Source organism: Balaenoptera musculus, chromosome 2, assembly GCF_009873245.2.
Source record: "Balaenoptera musculus isolate JJ_BM4_2016_0621 chromosome 2, mBalMus1.pri.v3, whole genome shotgun sequence".
Classification (NCBI taxonomy): domain Eukaryota; kingdom Metazoa; phylum Chordata; class Mammalia; order Artiodactyla; family Balaenopteridae; genus Balaenoptera; species Balaenoptera musculus.
The window spans coordinates 173,671,095-173,690,401 of NC_045786.1; the positions used below are offsets into that span (position 1 = coordinate 173,671,095).

The 19,307-nt window shown below is 62.3% G+C and overlaps 1 protein-coding gene across 2 annotated transcripts; it reads left to right on the plus strand.

Moving 5' to 3' along the window:
* Window positions 1–766: 766 nt before the first annotated feature.
* On the plus strand, window positions 767–14,081 carry EXOC3L4 (exocyst complex component 3 like 4). 2 transcript variants are annotated; one of them, XM_036840945.1, is made up of 12 exons: window positions 767–899; window positions 5,478–5,899; window positions 6,789–7,443; window positions 8,415–8,526; window positions 8,736–8,858; window positions 9,228–9,328; window positions 9,531–9,611; window positions 10,739–10,853; window positions 11,423–11,542; window positions 11,626–11,778; window positions 12,456–12,577; window positions 13,791–14,081. In XM_036840945.1, exons 2-12 carry the CDS (start codon window positions 5,494–5,496, stop codon window positions 13,981–13,983), a joined length of 2,181 nt encoding a protein of 726 aa, XP_036696840.1. In that variant the 5' UTR covers window positions 767–899; window positions 5,478–5,493; the 3' UTR covers window positions 13,984–14,081. The 2 variants fall into 2 exon arrangements, with proteins under 2 accessions (XP_036696840.1, XP_036696832.1); XM_036840937.1 differs by lacking the exon at window positions 767–899 and adding an exon at window positions 935–1,621.
* Window positions 14,082–19,307: the final 5,226 nt, after the last annotated feature.

The window sequence follows — 19,307 nt, forward strand, 5'->3', positions numbered from 1 at the left end:
CCTGGATCTGTCCTCCTTGGATTTTCCCTAAGTTTTTTTCCCTAGGACGCCAGCAGCGGAATCCCCCCAGGAAGGTGTCGGGCCAGCCTCTCCTCAGTGACCCTCCCCACAAAATGTCTTCAGCTGGAGCCACCTTGGAGGAGTGGGACCTGTGCTCCTGGCCGGTGAGGCTCGGGCCCACCTCCTCACCTTCCCTCATGGGCTGACCCCTGCTATCGCTCCTGTCCCTGAGTGTAATCCCATCTGTCCTCGAGGGCCCCTCTCCTTCTTCCAGCTGCTGGCAGGTGGCCTACAATGTTCCCTTTGCTGTCGCTGTCTCCCCCCCATTTCTGCCCTCGGGGCTCTCAGCGCCAGGCAGGGCACAGGGCTGGCGCTGGCGACTCTGCCCTGGAGGGGGGGGGTCCTTCTGGGCTTGGCCGCTGTGGGCTGGGTGCCCCCCTTCCAGCCAGCTGGCGCCTGCTCCCTCTGGCATCAGTCTGACCACAGGAGGGACAGGCCGTCCCACCGTCCCCAGCAGCGTCCACCCCCTCCATGCCTCCAGAGTGCTGCTTCCTCGTCCCTCCCCTCCACGGCCCGTGGCCTGAGCCTGAGCCCTGCGCTGCCAGGAGTCAAAGGTTGGAGTGATTGCCTCTGGAGTGGGAAGGGGGTGGGAGCATTTCTACAAGTGAAAGCATGGGGCTGGGGGTGGGGCTGGGGGTGGGGCTGTGGTGGAGGGTGGGGCTGGGGGGGGCTGGGGGCCGTGGCCAGTTTGGCGGTAGCTGGGGAGTCCCAGCTGTTGGTCACTCGCTCTGGCTGCTCCAGAGGCCCCAGCGCCTAGGCCCCGCTCTGAGGCCCCAGCTCGGCCGGCTTCTCCTGGCAGCCCCGTTCTGTTTGCGGCCCGGTGTCTACTCACCCGGCAGGTATGTCTGTGCAGGTGGAGCGGGAGGGCCACCGGGGTGCTGTGGGGAGTAGGCGGGGATTCAAGGGGCTGAGGACAATTCTGGTTCTGCTAGTGGCCTTCCAGGCTGAGCGCCCCAGCTCAGAGCCCAGGCCAGAATGCCAGCTCAAATCACAGTGATACACACTTGCACACACAACACACAGAGATAGAAAGCATACAGACATGGACATGAAGACATGCAGACCTACATGGACTCCCGAACAGAACTACTCACAGACACTCTGAGGCACACACATTCTGGAACAGAGGCACACACGTACCGGGAGACACACTCAGGTTAACACATAGTTGTGCAAAACCCATATGCACAAAGTAGTGGCACACCTATGGGCTGATGCACCTCCATGAAATTGCTTATCTGTTTCCCTTGGGCACCTGCCATGTACCAGCCCTGGCTGGAGGCTGGGTCAGGCCCACTCTCTGCCCCGGGGGGCTCCTGGTCGAGAGGCAGATGCCCCAAACCCTGTAACTGTCCCCCGGTCATGGGAGAAGGTGTGTCCAGGGTAGGAACCAGGCCCAGAGCAGGAGGCGCTGACCATGGTGTGGGGCTCAGCTGGTCGGAGAAGGCTTCTTGGGGGAGGAGCCACACGTGCTGAACCTTGAAGGAGTCAGCAGCTGAGAAGGCGGGGGTGAGCTCACTGCTGGCAGAGGGAACAGTCTGTACAAAGGTGTGGAGGAGAGGTGAGTACACCCACGTGATCAGAGTGGGCGAGTGAGTGAGCAGGTGAAACTGGAGGGGCCAGTTAGGAAGGGTCTTGAATGCCCAGCTAAGGAGTCTGTGCTTCTCCCGAGGGTGATGGCAGCCCAGGGTGGGGAGAGGGGTTATGTTTTGTTGCTATTAAAAAGGGAAGCCTTTTAAGTGCCTTTTAAAAATAGGCTTTTCTGGAGTATAGGAAAGCTATTTCTAAGCAGATGATCATATCACCTACAAATAATGCCATTTTTTATCAGGTCCTTCCCAATATTTATACTTCTTATTCATTTTTCTTGACTTATTGCCTTCGCTAGTTCTTCTAGGCAAATGTTGAATAGTGTGAGAACACATGCTTGTCTTCCTCCTTATTTCAGGAGAAGAATCTTACCTTGCAAGGAAGGGTTTTAAGGGAGGTTTATGTTTTGGCAAGACCCCCAATTGCTCTGACGAGTTGGGTTCCAAGGGGTCTAGGAAGGGGTACAGTTAGGACCTGTGATCAGGTGATGGGGGGTGGCAGGTGGGAGGTATGAGGGAGACACAGTCCTCTGCCCGAGGTGGCTACTTTGGAGCTTTGAAGGATGCGGTGGTGGTCCAGGCCCAGGGGAGGTGGAGAGGTTGGGAGTGGGAAGGGCGCCGAGGGATACCTGGTAGGAGATGCTATAGGAGGGCAGGCCTAGGAAAAGGGGGTGGAAGCTGGGGCTGGGGATAGCAAGTGGTGGGGGAAGCCCAGACTTGACTTCTTGGTCACAGGGTGGCCCCAGATGGGAGCTTCCAGTGACCATGTCTTCCGGGTGGCATTCCTGCCCCTGCCACTGGCCCTGTAGTGGGTGCCTTGGCCTGACCTGGAGAACATGGGGCCCGGGGCTCAGGCTGGGCCTGGGCCTCCTGGGCCTTGAAGCTCATCCAGCACCGAGTCCCAGGCACAGGGGCCAGGGCCTCTGAACACGCAGGGCAATGGGACAGAGAGAAAGAGAGCCAGAGAGAGGCCCCATGGGTGGGGAGGCAGGCACGGGGCAGGGGCCAAGGTAGAGTCAGCAAGGAGTCTGCGGCCCAGAAGACACCAGCGTGACGCCTGACCAGGACAGCCCAGGCAGGGGGTGACCCTTACATTGATGGTTCACTCCTCCTCCAGGCTGGCTCTGGGGTGACGGGGAGGGGGTAGATGAACAGAGGTCCCCAGGCCAGTGAGGAGGCCCCATCACCACAGGGACAGTCCGAGGGCCTGGCGAGCAGACAGGTGGTACAGCACAGCCCGAGGACTCCTCGGAGGTGGAGGCACCTGCACCCAAGGTTCTGAAGAGCAGGTCGGATTTGGGGAGCAGAGGGGGAGGCTGGGAGAAGGAGCAGCCTGGGCAGAAGGTGGGAGGCTGGACAGGCACGAGGCTGCTGGTGAGGCTGGATGGGTGCAGGTCAAGGAGGCCCAGAAGTCAGGCTGGAGAAAGTTCGGTCCAGGATGGGGGGCTTCGAATGCCAGGCTGTGGGGCTCAGGCTTGGCCTGAGGGCTGCGGAGAGCCACGGAAGGGTTTAAAGCAGGAGAGTGACCGGGTTGACTTGTGCCTTGTGAAGGTCAAGAATGACTTGGGAAGCTGCAGAAGTGGGATTCAGGGAGCAGGGGGCAGAGGGACCAGCTGGGGGCCTCGATGGGCCTTCAGTGCCGCTCCGATTTGGGACGAGGGTGGTAGAGCAGGGTAGGTGGGCTCCAAGTCTCTGCCTCTGTCACCTCCCATGAGACCCAGCCCCCAGCTGCCCCTCCTCCCCCAGAATTTGCCTCTAGGCTTCCTGGGAGAACTTCAAGCCCGACCCCGCTCCCGGCACCTGGAGCTGACCCCCCCTTCGGAACCTCTGCCAGGAGAAAGGGTTCCTCAGGCAGCAGGGCTTGCTGATGCTGGGGGACACAGGAGTCCAGCCTCTGCTCCCAGGGTCCTAGACAGACCTGGGCTGGCCCAGGCTCCCCACCCGGGAGCTGTGTGGCTTAAGACAAGACCCTGTCCTTCTCTGAGCCTGTTTCCTCATGTATGAAATGTGGTGAACGACACCCTGCCACTTTGTTGTCATGGGGATCTGACGTGTGCCGGGCATTGGACTGAGCATGCAGTGGGTGCTTACTAAGTGTGAGCTCTTCCCAAGCAAGGCAGGCCAGCTTGTCCTTCCCCCACACTCCCTGGAGACAGAGCCCGGAGCACGGCAGGCTGGGCACAGCTGGAATGGCTTTCTTCATCACCACACCTGCCCCTGCTGGGCACTGGGGGACACCAGGGGTGGGGTGCGGGGGGAGTGGGGGGAGGGGATGGCCGGCTCCTGTGACAATGCTCCCTGCCGTGTTTGGGCTGGTCTGTGGGCAGGGTCCCCGAGTCCTGGCACCAGGGGAGGACAACGACCTGTGGCCAGGGTGGGGCTGATAAGGCCCCCATCAATCACCTGAGCCTGCCCCTCCCTCAGTGGGGCTTCCTTCCAGCAGCTCAGCGGCCTCTGGGAGAGGAAGGTAGGCCTCAGCGGACCCCCTGTATGTCTGACCCCTGCACAGACATCTCGCTGGAGGGTATGAGGGGGTGGATAGGGGTCTGGGTCCTGCCCATCCTGGTGTCAAACTGAGGCCTGGGGAGAGGCCGTTCCTGCCCACTATCACCCAAGAGTCAGGTGCTGACTCCAGCCTGGCCTCTGTCCCCATGGTGGGGGGTGATCTGGGAATGGGGGGTCTCAGCCTCTGGTTGGTCAGTGACTTCAGCAGGTCCTGCCCTTCTTTGGGCCCCAGTTTCTTCAAGGCTAAAGTGAGACCTTGCTGGCCCCCTCCCATCTCCAACCCCTCTTAACACAATGGGGTGGGTGAGAGGTTCCAGCAAGCTGAGAAGTTTCTCTCCTTTCTCCCACCCCTAGCTTAACCTAAAGCCAGAAAGTCAAACACAGCCAGGCTGGGCTGAAATGGGGTGGGGTGTGGGCGGAGCCTAGGGGAGCCTGGGTGGTGAGGGCCCCGAGCTCGGCGTGGGTCAGGGGCAGCCCCTGTTCTGCACCCCCATGCCCTGGGGACTCCCTCCCCACCCTCTGTCGGGGAAGGGCCAGAGCATACCTGTCTGGGTGGTGGGGAAGAGGTGCAATGGGTGAGAAACAGCTTGGGAACCTCCCGCCCCTGGTTAAATATAGAAGCATGGCCCCTCCCACAGCTTTCCCTGCAGGCTGCAAGGCCCCGATAAGCCCCTGGTGGCCTGGGCCAGCCCCCTCCCGCCTGACCCCACCTCCCTCCAGTTCTGAGACACCCAGGGAAAAGGCATGGCCTCCCAGGGGGGTCCCTGAGCTCCGCTTTGTGCAGAAGCAGTTAGGCCTGATGGCTGAATGGGGGTGAGCTGAAGGATGGCGGGGTGGGGGGGGCGGTGCGTGGCTTGTGGAGGGGGTGGGCATTTTAGCCTCAGGACCTAAGGTCCAGGAAGTCCTGGATGTGGTTTCTGGGCCCAGCCCCCGGGACTGTGGGCTGTGGGTCGGGCTGTGCCCCAGAACCCGCGCGTTCAGTGCCCTCTCCAGCTCCGATGGGAGGGTCTGGCCTGGCAAAGCCGCTGAGGTGGGTGCCTGGGGGAGACCTTCCTGGAAAATGGTGTCAGGGAAGGTTTCCTGATAGAGGAAGCTGTCTGTGTCTGCAGAAGTAGCTGCAGCCTGGCACAAAGACGGCTCTGGCCATGGGAGCTGCCTGGTGACATTTCCTTTTTGACAGCCCTGGGGTCACCTCCTGGGGACAGCTTCCCTGACTAAGCCACTGGGCCCCAGCACACCCCACAGGGCTCTCATGGGTTTCTGTGTCTGCTCCTGGGGGCTGGGCACCCCGCAGGGCTTCCTGAGCCTCCTTTTCGCCCCCAGCTCTGCTGCTGCCAAGATGCCGTCGCCTCAGACAGTGGCCTCCGGGCCGGAGCTGCACAGCCCCAGGGAGCCCCTGGCACCCCAGATCCCAGCTCAGGGCACTCGGAGGGCAAGCAGCGAGGATGCGTCCAGCGCCCACCGTGAGGGCTTGAGGCCTGGCCTGGGCACCTTTCGGCGGGCCTTCTCAAAGGCAAGCCAGCGGGCCTTGGGCTGCGCCCCCCAGGAGGACCCAGGCCTGCTCAGGCGCAGCTCCCGCTTCTTTTTCCGGTCTTTACGGCATGCTCTGGACGATGGCCCGGCTGCTGACCAGACCCAGGCTACCACTGGGCCAGGGGTGGCCCACAGCCAGGAGGCGCCCTCAAAGGCCACGGACGGTGTCCGCCGGCAGTCGTCCACTGGGGCGGGGCCTGCGGAACTAGAAGGTGAGGGCTTCCTCAGCACTAAGCAGGGGAGGAAACTGAGGCCAGAGAGGGGGGCAGTGGGGCCCAGGCTTCCTGACAGGCTCTCCTCCCCAGCTACCCCAAACCCCTGCCCCTGCACAATTTCACGTTAAATTCTTCCAACATTCCAACGAGGGCAGCTGAGAAAAGTGAGGCTCAGAGAGCTTAAGTGACTTCCCTCAAGTCTCACAGCTGGGAAGTGGAAAAATGGGATGTGAACCCAGATCTGCAGGACCCCAGAACTCCACAGGCTTCCACAGCCTGGCTCCTGGCCAAACCAGAGTGGTGGAGAAGGCACTGGCCCTCTCAGATCACAGGGTCACAGAGGGTGCCTGTGAGCCATGGGGCAGAGGGGAGGTCAGGGGGCTGCCCAGGAGAGGACACATTGGAGTCGGGCCCTGAAGGGGGGATGCAGGTGAAGGCAGAGTGCTCCTAGGGGCTGGAGGTTGGCCCAGAGCAGGGAACAGCAAGAAGTGCTGAAGCTGGACCCTGGGGCAGGAGCCTGGGCGTGCCCAGCCTGAGCTCTGACCCCACTGGACCTGCAGTCAGGACTGTTCTTGAAGCCACCAGGTCCAGTTCTGTAGAGCTGGGAGTGGGAATGGGAGCGGGGCGAAGGGGAAGGTAGGGGCTGACAGCAGGGAAGGCAGGGACTGATCCCAGTTGCTGTTTTGAGCCAAGCTTGGGACCTGGGGTTCTGCCTCTTCAAAGGTGATTCCAAAGGACATAGGGCACCTGGGGCTGTCGCTCCTGGAGCAGGCCTTCAGATGCAGCTCTGGGGCGCGGCAGCCCGGCTCCGGATGTGTGGGATTGGGGCCGACAGGCCTAGCTGGGGCGTCCCCCTCATTGCCCCTCTTCTCACCTGACCTCGCAAAAGACAAATCTGTGGCCGACCTCATCACGGAGCGGAAACTGCTGGCGGCCTTCGAGCAGCTGCGGCACCTCGAGACTCGGCTAGTGGCCGAGAAAGCCTCGCGCACCTTCGAGCAGGACCCCACGGGCTTTGCGCGGCGCGCCATGGACGTGTGCCTGCACTACGACGGGCTGGCTGCGGAGATCGGCGCCATCGTGCTCGAGACCCTGGGCCCGGACGGCGTGGACGCGGCCGTGCTCGCGGAGCTGGCCCGCGTGGTGCGCGCGGAAGAGGAGGCCCATCCAGAGCCCCCTGCAGACGGCGACTTTCTGCGCACGCCGCGCCACTGGCGCCAGCGCTGGGAGGACGCGGTGCGGCGGAGCGCGCAGGAGCGTGTGCAGCAGGCGAGCGCGGGCGAGGCCCCGGGGGCAGTCGAGGGTGCCGCCGGCTTGGCCCAGCTTCTGGCCGAGCTCGGAGGCTTGGTTCGCCGCGACCTGCAGAAGGTGCAGCTGGAGGTGCACCCGGCTTACGCGGCCGCCGGCTATCCCGCGTGGGAGGCCTACCTGCGCGCCTTCCACGGCGCGGTGGCCCAGCGCCTCCAGGAGCTGGCGCACGACGCCCGTGGCTGCGAGCAGCTCTACGTCCTGCTGGACTGGGCCTCCAATGTCTACGGCAGGTGAGGCCCCAGCCAGGACGCCGTGAGGGGCAAGGAGGGCTGGAACTGCCCACACGAGAGGCCTTCAGGAACCTGCTCTAAAGAGCACAGGGCACCTTTCTTCTCCTTTTCCTCCCCGGAGAGTGCTGGCGATTGGGCGTCCGATCCGGGAGCCTTTGACATTCTCCCCGTTCTAGACCATGGTGCTCTCCCGAGAGGGGAGAGGGGCCATCCATCTGCCGGTTCCTGAAGCTGGAAAGCATCCGGGTGGGGGGCGGGGGTTGCTTATGAGGCAGGGGGCCCAGTTAGGCACAAGCTAGTGCACAGGGTGCCTCTGAGTGAATTAGCAAAGGGCACCCCTCCAGGCAGGACACAACCGTGGGCTCACAGCGCTTGGCATGAGTTGGCTCTCAGCCCCACTCTCGCATTGGATGGACACCTGGGTTCAGGGCTCTGCAGGACGTGATGGGGTGGATCACCTCTCCCGCTGAGCGCTCCCCAGCCCCACGGGCAGACAGGCAAGCTGGAGGAGGGCGCCAAAGTTCTGTGCTCCTTAATATGCCCTGTGGCCTCAGACAAGTACCTGCCCCTGTCTGGGCCTCCCTAGTGTGGACAGGATAGTGGCTGGTCCCTGAGCTGCATGGTCCTGGGGGCGTTTAGAGTTCAGTCTTGGGTGTACCCTGACCGTGAGGGTAGAGGTCACACCCGAGGCAACCTGGTCAAGGTCCATCTGGATGGCCATCTTTATCTATTCTGTGCACGCACAGCTGATTGCTTAGGGTGCCAGGAAATCCTGCAGTCAGAAGCTGCGGGGAGGGATGTCTGGCATGGAAATATGGAGGGCGTGGTGCGGGGTTGAGTCTGTGAACAGCCCAGATGCGGGGCCCTCACGGTGATGGCGTTAGGCTTTGAGCCTGTCCAGAGGGAAGTAGGGGCAGCCGCTGCCCCATCAGAGCTCCGCTCAGACCTTCGGGCTCCACCCTGCCTTCCAGTCCTGACTTCCTGGGCTCCCAGGACCTGGCTCTGCCCTCGGAGCCACTGCCCCCGCTCCTGGCACCCGATGTGTGGGCCCGACTCGAGAGCGACTACACCAGCTTCCTGGAGGTAAGGGCGGCGAGGGGCCAGGCCGGAGGGGACGGGGTCCAGGTTGAGTGTGGCCGCCGCCCTGCTGCAGGGAGGCTCCGTGCCCTCACGCGTGGGCCTGTGCACCAGCAGGGTGGCCCTTGTCTCCAAGGGCGCGCGACGGGACTCGGGAGGTAGGGGACCTCCTTCCTGGGAGGGTCTCACCGCAGCCCCTTCCTTACCCCGCACAGACCAAGATCGTGAGCTGCTTCGATAGCATCCTGCAGCTAGAACAGAGTCGCTGGGCGGCTGCCGAGGCCCCCGACGTGCTGCAGGGCCACTACCATACGCCGCTGTCCATCGACGTACACATGGTGCGCCCAGAAGGAGGGACATGTGTTTGGGTCTCAGGCGGTAGAGACACCCAGAGCTGTAAAATACAGTCATAACCACCTCTCTCCGTTAGACGGGAGCTTGAGGCCCCATGTGGGGCCGGATCAGAGGCCCTCGGGTCACCTGGCCCAGCTGGGAGCGCCAGGCCATAGCTCCCAGCTTAGCAGGTGGCCCCGTGGGTGTGGGGAGTTGGGAGGGCTGACCTCGAGGTTGGGGCCGCTGGAAGTTGCGGGCGAGACTGTGAGGAAGAGCAGGGCAGGCTGGAGACATCCCTGGGCCACGAGGTGGGAGACTGGGGGCATCGGGATTGAGGGCTCAGAAGCGCCTTCAGCGCGTGGCGTCGCTCTCAGCTCGTGGCAGAGCACGTGAAGGCAGCCGGCGCCATCTCCGCGGAGCTGGAGGCCACCACCTTGCAGATCTGTGCGCGGGCCCTTGGCCTCTTCCTGCCCAGGTAGGGGCGCATCTTGGGCCGGGGTGTGGTGGGTGGAGTGGCCAGGGTGTGGATGGTGGTCGTCCCTGGAGAGGGCCCATCCTGTTTGCTCAGAGTCCGAGATGCCCCTGGACAAGCCTCATCATAAGGCCCATGGGAGGGCGGACACGAGGTCATAGAAGCCAGAAAGAGTCTCCAAGACCTCTGCGTACCTCTCCCCCAGGTTTGAAAAGGCTTTTCTGGAGTCGGGGGCGGTGAGCGAGCCTAACCTGTGCGCCAACATCAATGCCTGCGAGGAGTTCAGGTGGGTTTCTCTCGCCCCTCCGCAGGGGCGGTGCCGAGCACGGCCGGCAGGGGGCGCGCAAGCTCAGGGAACCGGGACCCTGAAGGCTACCGCGGCCGCCTGAGGCGGCCTTCCCAGGAGGCCTCCAGGGATAGCCCCCCTCTCCGCCTCCGTTCCCGCTGTGGGGTCCTCTCTCGGCCCCGCAGAGCTGAGGCCCTGGAAGGGATGCGGGGAGTTCCAAGGCTGAGCAGAGGCCAGGAAGCCCTCCCTGACACTCCCCCCAGGGCCTTGCTCGCGCTGGGGCCTGGGTTTATCTACCCCCAGAAGGCAGAGGCCCCCCCTGAGCTGGCACTGGCTGTCCCCCTTCTGTGCCAAGCGTTAGTGTCCCCCCACTTAAGATGCATCAGCTGCTGCAGCGCAAGGGTGGGGTCCCCATGTACAGATGGGAATGTGGAGGCTCAGAAAGGAAATGCCACTTGTCCACGGTCACACAGACAGTACGTGCTGGATCTAGGACGTGAACCAGGTCTGTGTGAACCCAAAGCCTGACCACGCGGAGGCACTGCTTCTATAACACTCTCTTGTCCCTAATCTGTGCCATACTGGTCCTGGGCACGGGGGACCCTGGGGTTCAGTCCCAGGGAACATTCTCTGTTCCTTGCTAGTCAGCCTCTGGCCAAGCCTCTGATGGAAATTTAGCCTGCCTTTCTGTGTCCCTGGGCTGGGGACCGGGCAGAGCCTGGCCTTCGGTTTACTCAACAGTGAAATGGGGACATTATAATATTTGGAGAGGCAGTTATGAGGCTCAAAGGAGGGCCTCCTGTGTCAGGAATGGCTGCGTTGCACTGTTCTGTCACCAAGAGGGATGGAGGTTCGGCTCAGCACTGCCACAGGGGAGCTCTGCCATGCAGTGGGACCACCACCACTCCACTGCCCTGCCCCTCTATGGTCTGGGGCATAGTGCTGTCCCCTCACTTGACTCTGCTCCCAGGGCTACTACACTGTGCAGCCCCAAGGGGGCTGCCCTTCACATTAGAGTCTAAGTGAACAGAGTTGGTGTGGCACCAGCCTTCATGGCTGTATGCCAGGCCTTGACCCCAGCTTGCTCCGCCTTGCTCACTTTGTCCCCTGTCCTGGCCCCTCCCCAGAACTCATCTTCTGGCCAGGTTCCCAGGAAGCCTTGAAGAGCTGGAGAAGCCCCTGGTGGCTGCCACCTGCGCCTTTCAGAAGCGGCTGCTCCAGGGCTTGCAGGGTGATGTGCAGGTGAGGGGGATGGGCCCTTCTCTCCCCACTTTCCATGCCCAGCAGGTGCCCCCTGTGTCCTGGAGCCTGGGAGCCCAAGTCACAGCATTCATTTACCGTGGGGGCAGTGCTGGGGTGGTGTGTCAGGGGGCGGGCAGGGGACCCAGACAAGTTCCCAGCTGAGCAGGAACAGTTGGGAAACAACTACCTTCTTCAGTCTCCACGTCTCAGACAGGGTGTGTCCAAGGAGCTGCTCCTCATCCGGCCCCTCAAGGCACCCCCAGGACTCCCCAGGCAAGGCCTGGCTAGAGGCTCAAACTCAAACTCCACCTCTGCCCACTGGGGCTCCGGGCCTGGAGGAGGCAGCCCCTGGGAAAGGCCTAGTGACATAATTTGTGGCAGGAGAGGGGATGTCACCAAGGTACCGTAGAGAAGGGGGTCAGATAGCTCCCCAGAATTTCCTCCTGTTGACAGATTGTCCCTTGGCCTGAAACACCCCTGTCAGGAGCCATGCACGGGGCTCCCAGGGGAGGGTCTAGTGGATGGGGAGGACACCTGGCTAGAAGACTCCTGACCCCCTCTGCCCCCAGCCGCTCTTCAAGGTCCTGTGCACCAAGGCCTGGCTGACACAGGACCTGCTGCAGCCCCTCCTGGACAAGGTGGTGGCGTTCGCCGGCCACCTCGAGCACGTGGTCCGGCCCCGGGCGCAGGTATGGGGGGGCGAGCTGTGGTGGGGGCATGCCCAGGGCCCCTACCGTTGACCCTGACCCAGACCCCCGCTTCGGCCGCCCAGGAGACTCTGCAGGAGGTGCACCGATACGTCGTCCGCGAGTACCTGGCGCAGGCGCTGAGGCCACGCGAGCGGTTCCGGGGTGTGGAGCGCGTGAGTGGCTCCCAGAAGATGGGCCTGGACGCCCAGGCCATTGGCAACACCTTCCAGGGCTTGGTAGGAGCATTGTCTGGCTGCCCGGAGTGTTGGCCTCCTCGGGGGGCCTCCAGCGTGGGGACCCTCCACTAGCGCCCCCCATTCTCATTTCCGCCCGCCCCTGTAAGAGCCCCCGCGGGGCCGGCTTTGGCGGAAGTGATTCTGCGCACTCGCCCCCCAGCTGGAGCGGGGCCCGGTGGGGACGACACTTTGCATACGTTTGCATTCATTTGCATGCAGTTTGTGGGGTGTGTAGGGAAGGGATGAGGGTCGCAGCCCCGTCTGATGGGCGGGGACTATGGAAGACCTCTCCTGCGACCCTGACCCCGAGCAGTTCGAGCTCAGGCACCTCCTCCCTACACATACACCCCTTCTCTGGGCTGCTGGTCCCCCACCCGCTGTACGACTCCAGGCAGGACTTGCCCGCGGGGCCTCGGTTTACCCATCTGAGCAGATTCTGGAAGACACCTCCGGGCTCTATCGTGGGGGAGGGAAGATGACTATTGAGCTGCGACTGAGTCCACGGTGCCGAGGCCCGCGTCCCCTTCCGCGATGCAGGAGGCAACCCAGTGGGACCGCGGTGGTGGCTTCAGGAGGGCTCTACGGGGCTCTAATGGAGGGGCTGCAGGCAGGGGCGGCAAGGGGGTTCCGGGGGGGGGACAGTGGCCCGCCCCGCACGCGTCTCCCTGTGTCCGTAGGGCTCTGAGGCCACTTGGTTGGGCCGAGCTATCCCGTGCGTGGCGGACATACTGGGCGAGACTTACAAAGACGACATCCGGAGGCACCTGGAGACACTCATCGGGAGCTACCCCGACATCAGGTCCGTTCCCCACTAGATTCTGACGGGCGCCGCGGGGCCCTGGGGTCAGGGGACTCGTGCCTTCAGAAATGTCCCTGCGGCTGCAGGTGGGCGGGCGAGCAGCCTGAGGGCGGCGCGAGCTGGTTCGGGGGAGTGGCGCCTCCCGGGCGGGGCTCGGACTAGCGCCGGCCTGAGTGCGCAGGTGCAGGTGCAGGAGCTGCGGGCCCCCGGCCTTCAGGCTGTGGGGAGACCTCGTGGGATCGGGGCTGCCCTTACCTCGTGATCTATTCTCGCCATCCTCATTCAGTCCTGTGGTGAGATGGGGAGACACGTCCCCACCCCTGGAGTCTGAAGGGAGTGGGAGCCCCTCCTCCCGCGTCTGACGGTGGGGACACGTCCCTCCCCCGGGAGGCTGAGGGGAGGCCGCGGCCCCCACCCCTGGGAGAAGGCCCTTTCCGGAAGCCCCAGACCTGGCCAGTAGAAAGGAGGCTTTGATCCCCGGGTGTGTGTTGGGAGGGGGGGTGGTGAGTCATGGTACCCATGGAAATCCCAGCCCGAATCTCTCCATGGCCTTGGAGATTCCAGGGTGGGGAGACTGCAGAAAACCCCCAGCCTAGCTCCTTCCTGGACCCACCGCCTTGCCCTGCACCCCACCCCCCCGGGGAGAATTCCAGGCCCCCAGCCCGCAGTGGCCACCCCTCCCCTCCAAGCGCCGAGGTTCCCCTTCTGGCCCCTCCCGGTTTGCCTGCCCTGGGCTGGCCTGCCCTCCCTAGCTTGTGGGGCGGTGCTTCGAGCTTCTTGGGGTGCTCGGGAGGGGAGGGGGAGCTCCTGACGCCACCGGGCGCAGGCCGCCCACCCCCATGCTGCCTCTCTGCTTGCTGCCTGGCTTGGCTCCCTGCACGGGGCTGGAAGCGGGAGGCCCTGAGCTCCCCCGGCCCCGCCCCGGTGTGGCCGCATTGCTGCATCCTTCAATCCACTCGGTTTCTTGAACCTCTGCGGAGGCCACAGAGGCCTGCCCTCCCGGCTCCGCGTGGCTTCGCGCCCTTCAAGGCCCAGCCACCTCTTCAGGAGCACTGCTCCTCCTGGCTCATTCTCAGTCTCTCTGAGACCAGGCTCCCGGAATGCTGGGTGCACTCGTACTTCCAGCCCAAGCCCCTGGGGTTCTCCCCACCTCGGGGTCTGGGGTGTCACTGAAGCTGTTGGGTCTGCAGTGACGGTCCGCGTGTCTCTGCAGGCGGGATCACGTGCTGGCCATTCTAGCGCTGCGCCGACTGGGCCGCCATCGGAACCAGCACCTCCTGACGCATGCCCAGGACCTGCTGAGGGCCGCGGCCAAGGCAGGGGGCCCCGGCGCTGCTGGGGGCCACGTGCTCTTCGAGGAGATCGAGGTGCCCCCCTCCGTGGATGTGCTAATCACCTGCATCTAGTGCCCCTGGGCCTGAGAGGGGGCCGACCCCAGGTGGAGGGCTGGCCACCTTCCCCCAGGCACTGAGCCCCGAGTCAGGAGCCCATGGTCATGGAATTTCCATCCTCAGCCACGCATGTCTGGTGACCAGAAGGAACAGCCATGAGAGAGGCATTTCAGGCATTTGCGGGGGAGGGTTCGGGAGTGTCAGAAGTTCCCATCAGTACTGCCCACCCAGGAGGGCCTCCCTGCCTAACTGTCCAGCACCACCCCAGTCTGAAAGTGAAGAACAGAGTATTTATTTTTAAAATAAACATGAATTAAAATGGTGTCTCCCTAAGGAGGGGCAGGCCAAGTTGACTTCAGGCAGGAGGTCTGGGTTCCCATGCACCCAGGGTCCAGCCAGAGGTTCCGTGGTGACTCCGTTCGTGATGGCTGTTTCCTGCTCACTGTACCAATGGGGAGACTGAGGCAGGTCTAGAACTGGGAAGGCCCACCCCTGTGGCTGCAGAGCAAGACAGGCTTTGACCCCGGGCCCCCGGTGCCGTGTGCCTAGTGAGCTTTGCCCAGCGGGGTGGGCGCTGCTCTGTCCCGCTCTAAGCAGGCCTGGGCCCTGGGAGACAAGAAAAGGCCAAGCCTTGTTCTGCAGCTTGAGGTATTTGGGTTAGTTGTGAGAGGAACTTCCCAGCAGTGAGAGTTGGGGGCTGCTGCAGGGCAAGTGTCAGCCTGGAGTGTGTGTATGAGGGGTTGACCCTGCAGGTCTCGGCTCCGGACGTGGCGCTGCAAGGAGATTACCCCGCTGTGCCCCTGCGCACTCCCCTCCTCATTCTCCTCTCACAAAAAGATGGCACTGAAATTTGGCTCCAGCCTGCAGTTGAGGCTGCTGTGGAACCCATTTGCGTCCATAGCCTCGGGCTTGCCAGGAAGGCTGAGCTCTGAGACGGGGAGACTGACAGGATCCTGCAGGAGGCAGCGATAGGTGCCTTTCCCCCCAGTCCCCTTTCGGGGTCCCGGGGGGAGCAGGAGCAGGTGCCAGGGGCAGCCTGTCCCGTGGGTGCACCTGGCCAGGGGTGGGGCAGGCAGGGGGCCGAGGGAGCGTCCAGATCTTCCCAAGTGGGGAATCCAGCGGGGGTGGGGATGAGCAGGGCGGGAAGGAGGGAGGGAGAGGATGGGGTTCCCAGGCTCCGGGAACAGGCGCGGGGCCGGGTGTGTGAGTGCTGACGCTGACAGGCGGTCCTTGTGTCAGTGGGGAAACTGAGGCCAGCGGAGGATGGAGGTTGGCACTGCTTCACAACAGGCCCCAGCACGGGTGGCCTGGGGTCCTCACAGCCAGGGAGAGCGGAGGTATCGGAGGGGCACCTCTTTCCCTAGGGAGGGGCAGGTGATTGCCAGGTCAGCCTGACCCCGCATGTAAGCCCAGGGGCCGGCAGTGGTCTGGGTGAGAGTCTCAGGCCGGGTGGGTGGGAGTAGAGGAAGCCTTGATCTGGTTTGGTCCTGGCCAGGTTCTCCCCTGGGAGCCCCTGCCACCCCATCCCACATTTGAGTCCCAGGCCCCAGGCCCCTCAAGGAGGCCCCCTCCTGCAGCCCCTGGTCCTCACCCTGACCCTGATAGGCCTGACCTTGCCTGAGCCCCTTGGCTGCAGGCTGAGGGTCCTGGGGCTGGGTTTCTAAGCCAGGCTGCAGAGGTGGGAGGGGATTCAGCTCTACCACTTTCCAGCCAGGAGACTGTAGGCAAGTTTCTTCACCTCTCTGTGCCTCAGTTTTTCCAGCTGTGAAATAGGGGTGCTGTCTGTGCCTCCCGGGCCGGGGAGAGTGAAGTTAAGAGCCTTCCGTAAAGCCAGGCCCTGGTCCCCCTGTGACCCCATGTTCGCAGGTGTCTGGCCAGGCCACCATCTGCAAGAAAAAGCCGAGAAGAGCCTGGGTGCAGGGGTGGGGGACTCTGTCAGTGAATCCTGAGGTGGGTGGTGTCAGTGAGTGGGGAAGGCCCCCAGGAGGAGGCTGGGGAGGGGTGTGGGTCTCAGCAGCCTCTTCGTGTTGCAGTGGGAAGGATTTAGGCTGAGACCCAGGCCCAGAGACAGAAAGTCAGGGTTTTCCTGGCAGGAACCTCCATGCCCGGGTGGGTATGTGTGCCCTGTGGATGTTCCTGTGAGCCCAGCAGAGTCTGGGGGCTGGGGTCAGCCTCCCAAGGCCAAGTTGGGGTGAGCAGGAAGCCAGACGGCAGCTTCTATGAGGGTGCGGCCAGGGAGGCTGCGGACTGGAGGGAGGGCTGCGGCCAGGGGACCCAGGGCTGGCTCAGGTCCAGGGCTCTGGCCCTTGGCTGTTCTGCCCCGGGCTTGGGGGCTGTGCTCAGTACCCCCCTGCCCACCAGGTCCCATGAGGCCTTGCGAAGAGCCAGAGTGCTTCCTTCGCCATCCTGTTGTCCAGGCCAAGCACGGGGGGAGGGGGCTGGTTCTCAGAGCTGCTTCCGGACTTGTGAACCATGTTGTCTGGCTGATAAGGAAACGTGTGTGCGTGTGTGCATGTGTGTGTATGTGTTCACATGTGTGTGCATTCCTGGAATGTGCCAGCCCCTGTCAGTGCCCGGGGATGGGGGGGGAGCTTGCCCGGTGTCTGTGTTCCCCTGTGCAGCAGGACATCCTGTTTGCCCCTAGAGCTCGGGTCCTGGACCCCACCTCTGACCCCTGGTCGCACCTCTGCCTGGCCACTCCCTCCCCCCGCATGGCCCCCTACTCTTCCCGCTTCGGCTCAGTTTGGCTTCCCCCAGTGCCCATGTTTCCTGGGGTTCCTTCGTGGACTGAGGGTCACCTCTGGTCTCTGGCCCTGAGCCTGTGGGTCCTTGATGAGGCTGGAGGGCAGTGAAAGGGTGCGGGGGCCGCCTGCCCAAGGCAGGGTGCTCGGGTCCGAGGACAGGATGAACCTAGCCTGATTACCCAAGGATAGCCTGGGGTGACAGGAGGGACCTGGGTGTCCACCCTAGCTCCACCTGGGCTTGTGCCCTCTGTGGCCCTTCGCCCATGCTTGAGCGTGTTCAGGTCTCAGCGCTGCCCTCCCACAGCTGGTGACCTGGGCCCTTTCCACTCTGAGGCTCGGTCTCCTTATCTGCGACGTGGGAGGGAGCACTCAGCAAATGAGGGAACTCAGGGGTAGATGACACCGGCCACAGAGACCCGGCACCAAGGGCTTGCTGCGAGGGGCAGTCATCGTGTCACCTCCGTGCCTGCACGGCCTCTCCCTCTTCCTTCCTTGCCTGGTGACCCCGGCCCCTTCCTTCCAGGTCCTGGACCTCATGGGGCCCCTAGACACGGGCAGCACCCTCAGCGGCTAGGATGTGGTCCTGGCGGGGCCCCGCAGCACTGCCCTGGCGGGGAGAGGAGGCTGCGGGGTCCCCAGGGCCGCTCTCCGTCCCCTCCCTTCCTTTGCTCCCTCCGAGTCCCTCAGGCAACTCCAGCAGGTCAGAGGCCCCTCCCACCAAGGTCAGTGTCTGCCACTGTCCACCCTCGGCCCAGGGGGAGGAGATGGGACGGTCCTTCCCCAGCCAGTCGGTGCAGCGCACTGGGCAGTGGGCCTGTGCCAGGCACTGCAATCAGACGATCGGAGGGGGCTACTGACGAGGGCTGAGCCACAGAGCTCCAGGTCTGGGGGAATCAGGGCCCGCTGGGTGACAGCGCAGGGCCCTTTTTGGCGGAGTTGCTGGGAACCGTCACACCCCCGTGGCTAAGCGCCTCCAGGGACTCCGGGCAGCCGCCCTGGGCCCCTGCTCTAGTGAAATGCTTGGAGCGGACTGATACTTGGACAGGTCACACCCACCTCTGGGTCCACTCCTCTCCTGGGACCCATGGGCTCATTACAAAACCCTTCATCCTCCCAGGGATTCCCATCCTCTGGGTGCACATACACCCACCCGCTCATTAGCGGCTTTTAAAATGCATTTGTTGGGACTTCCCTGATGGTCCAGTGGCTAAGACTCTGCGCTCCCAATGCAGGGGGCCCGGGTTCAATCCCTGGTCAGGGAACTAGATCCCACAGGCATGCTGCAACTGAGTCCACATGCCGCAACTAAAGATCCCGTGTGCCACAACTAAGACCCGACCCGGCGCAACCGAATGTTTAATAAATAAATGAATGTTTTAAAAAATAAAAATAATAAAATGCATTTGTTAAATGTTTTCATTTTTAACCTTAATGTTTTAGTGATACATTCACATAGTTCAAAAAGGATATACAGTGAACGTCTCCTTATTCCCATCTCCCTGTGTCCTTCCCCAGAAACAATGAGGGTTCCTTATAGGACCCTTGAGCTTGTAAGAAGCAATATATGTGGCTATACACATGGATATATACACGGATAGTGGGCTGTATACACGGAACATCCATGGGATAGTGACATTTCAGGCATTGGTGAAGCACCTGCTTTTGTTGGAGGGAGTTGTGTTGGGGGGGCGGCAGTCTTTCCTGAGCCCTGTGAAAGCAGACGGTAGAGAACCTAACGCTCTTAGATTGATAGGATCCCCAAGTATTGGACTCTTAGTATGTGGGAAAGAGGAATGTTGTGAAAAGTCCCGCTGTTTCTGGGGCACACTCTGTGCTGGCTCTGCACAGTGATTTATGACTTTCTTCCTTCCTAAGGATTCGGTGCAGGGGTTAAGAATTAACCTCTTATTTTATAATAACTTTAAATGGAGTATAATCTAGAAAAATATCGAATCACCATGTTGTACACCTAAAACTAATATAATACTGTAAATCAACTATACTTCAATTAAAAGAAAAAGAATTAGCCTCTGGATTCAGACCTCTCTGGGCTGGGATCCCAGCTCTGCACCTTCCTAGCTGTGTGACTTTGGTCAGTTACTCCACCTCTCTGGGCTCTAGCTCCTGGTGTAAAATTGGGAGCATTACAGAAGAAAATGCTGATGTGCTGGATAAGGGCCTGGCCTGGCATTTGCACTCCCTCCGAGTAGCAGTTATTGTTATTTATATGCACTCTCTCCTTGGAGCCTTCCCTGGCAACCCCCTGAGCAAGTGTCTGCTCCATTTCCAGAAGGGATTGGGAGGTCCCAAAGGGTGAAGCAACGCGCCTAAAAACACAGATGTGGGAATTCCCTGGTGGTCCAGTGGTTTCACTGCCAAGGGCTGGGGTTCCATCCCTGGGTGGGGAACTAAGATCCCACAAGCCGAGGCGTGGCCAAAAAACAAAAACAAAAAACACAGATGTAAGTGGTGGAGTGCCCCAGGGTCCAAGTGGCCCCATGCCCGAGCCCCACCATCGTGCCTTCCTTCTCCAAAGTCTAGAAGGGCAGAGGTCCCTAGTGTCGGATGAGGAGGCGTTCCAACACCCGGACTTGA

Bases quoted from the DNA above. Each gene is read 5' to 3' on its own strand.
- EXOC3L4 (XM_036840945.1), top strand. From the start codon at position 5,494: ATGCCGTCGCCTCAGACAGTGGCCTCCGGGCCGGAGCTGCACAGCCCC. The intron at 8,527-8,735 runs GTAAGGGCGGCG...TACCCCGCACAG, and splicing joins ACTACACCAGCTTCCTGGAG to ACCAAGATCGTGAGCTGCTT. The intron at 11,543-11,625 runs GTATGGGGGGGC...TCGGCCGCCCAG, and splicing joins TGGTCCGGCCCCGGGCGCAG to GAGACTCTGCAGGAGGTGCA.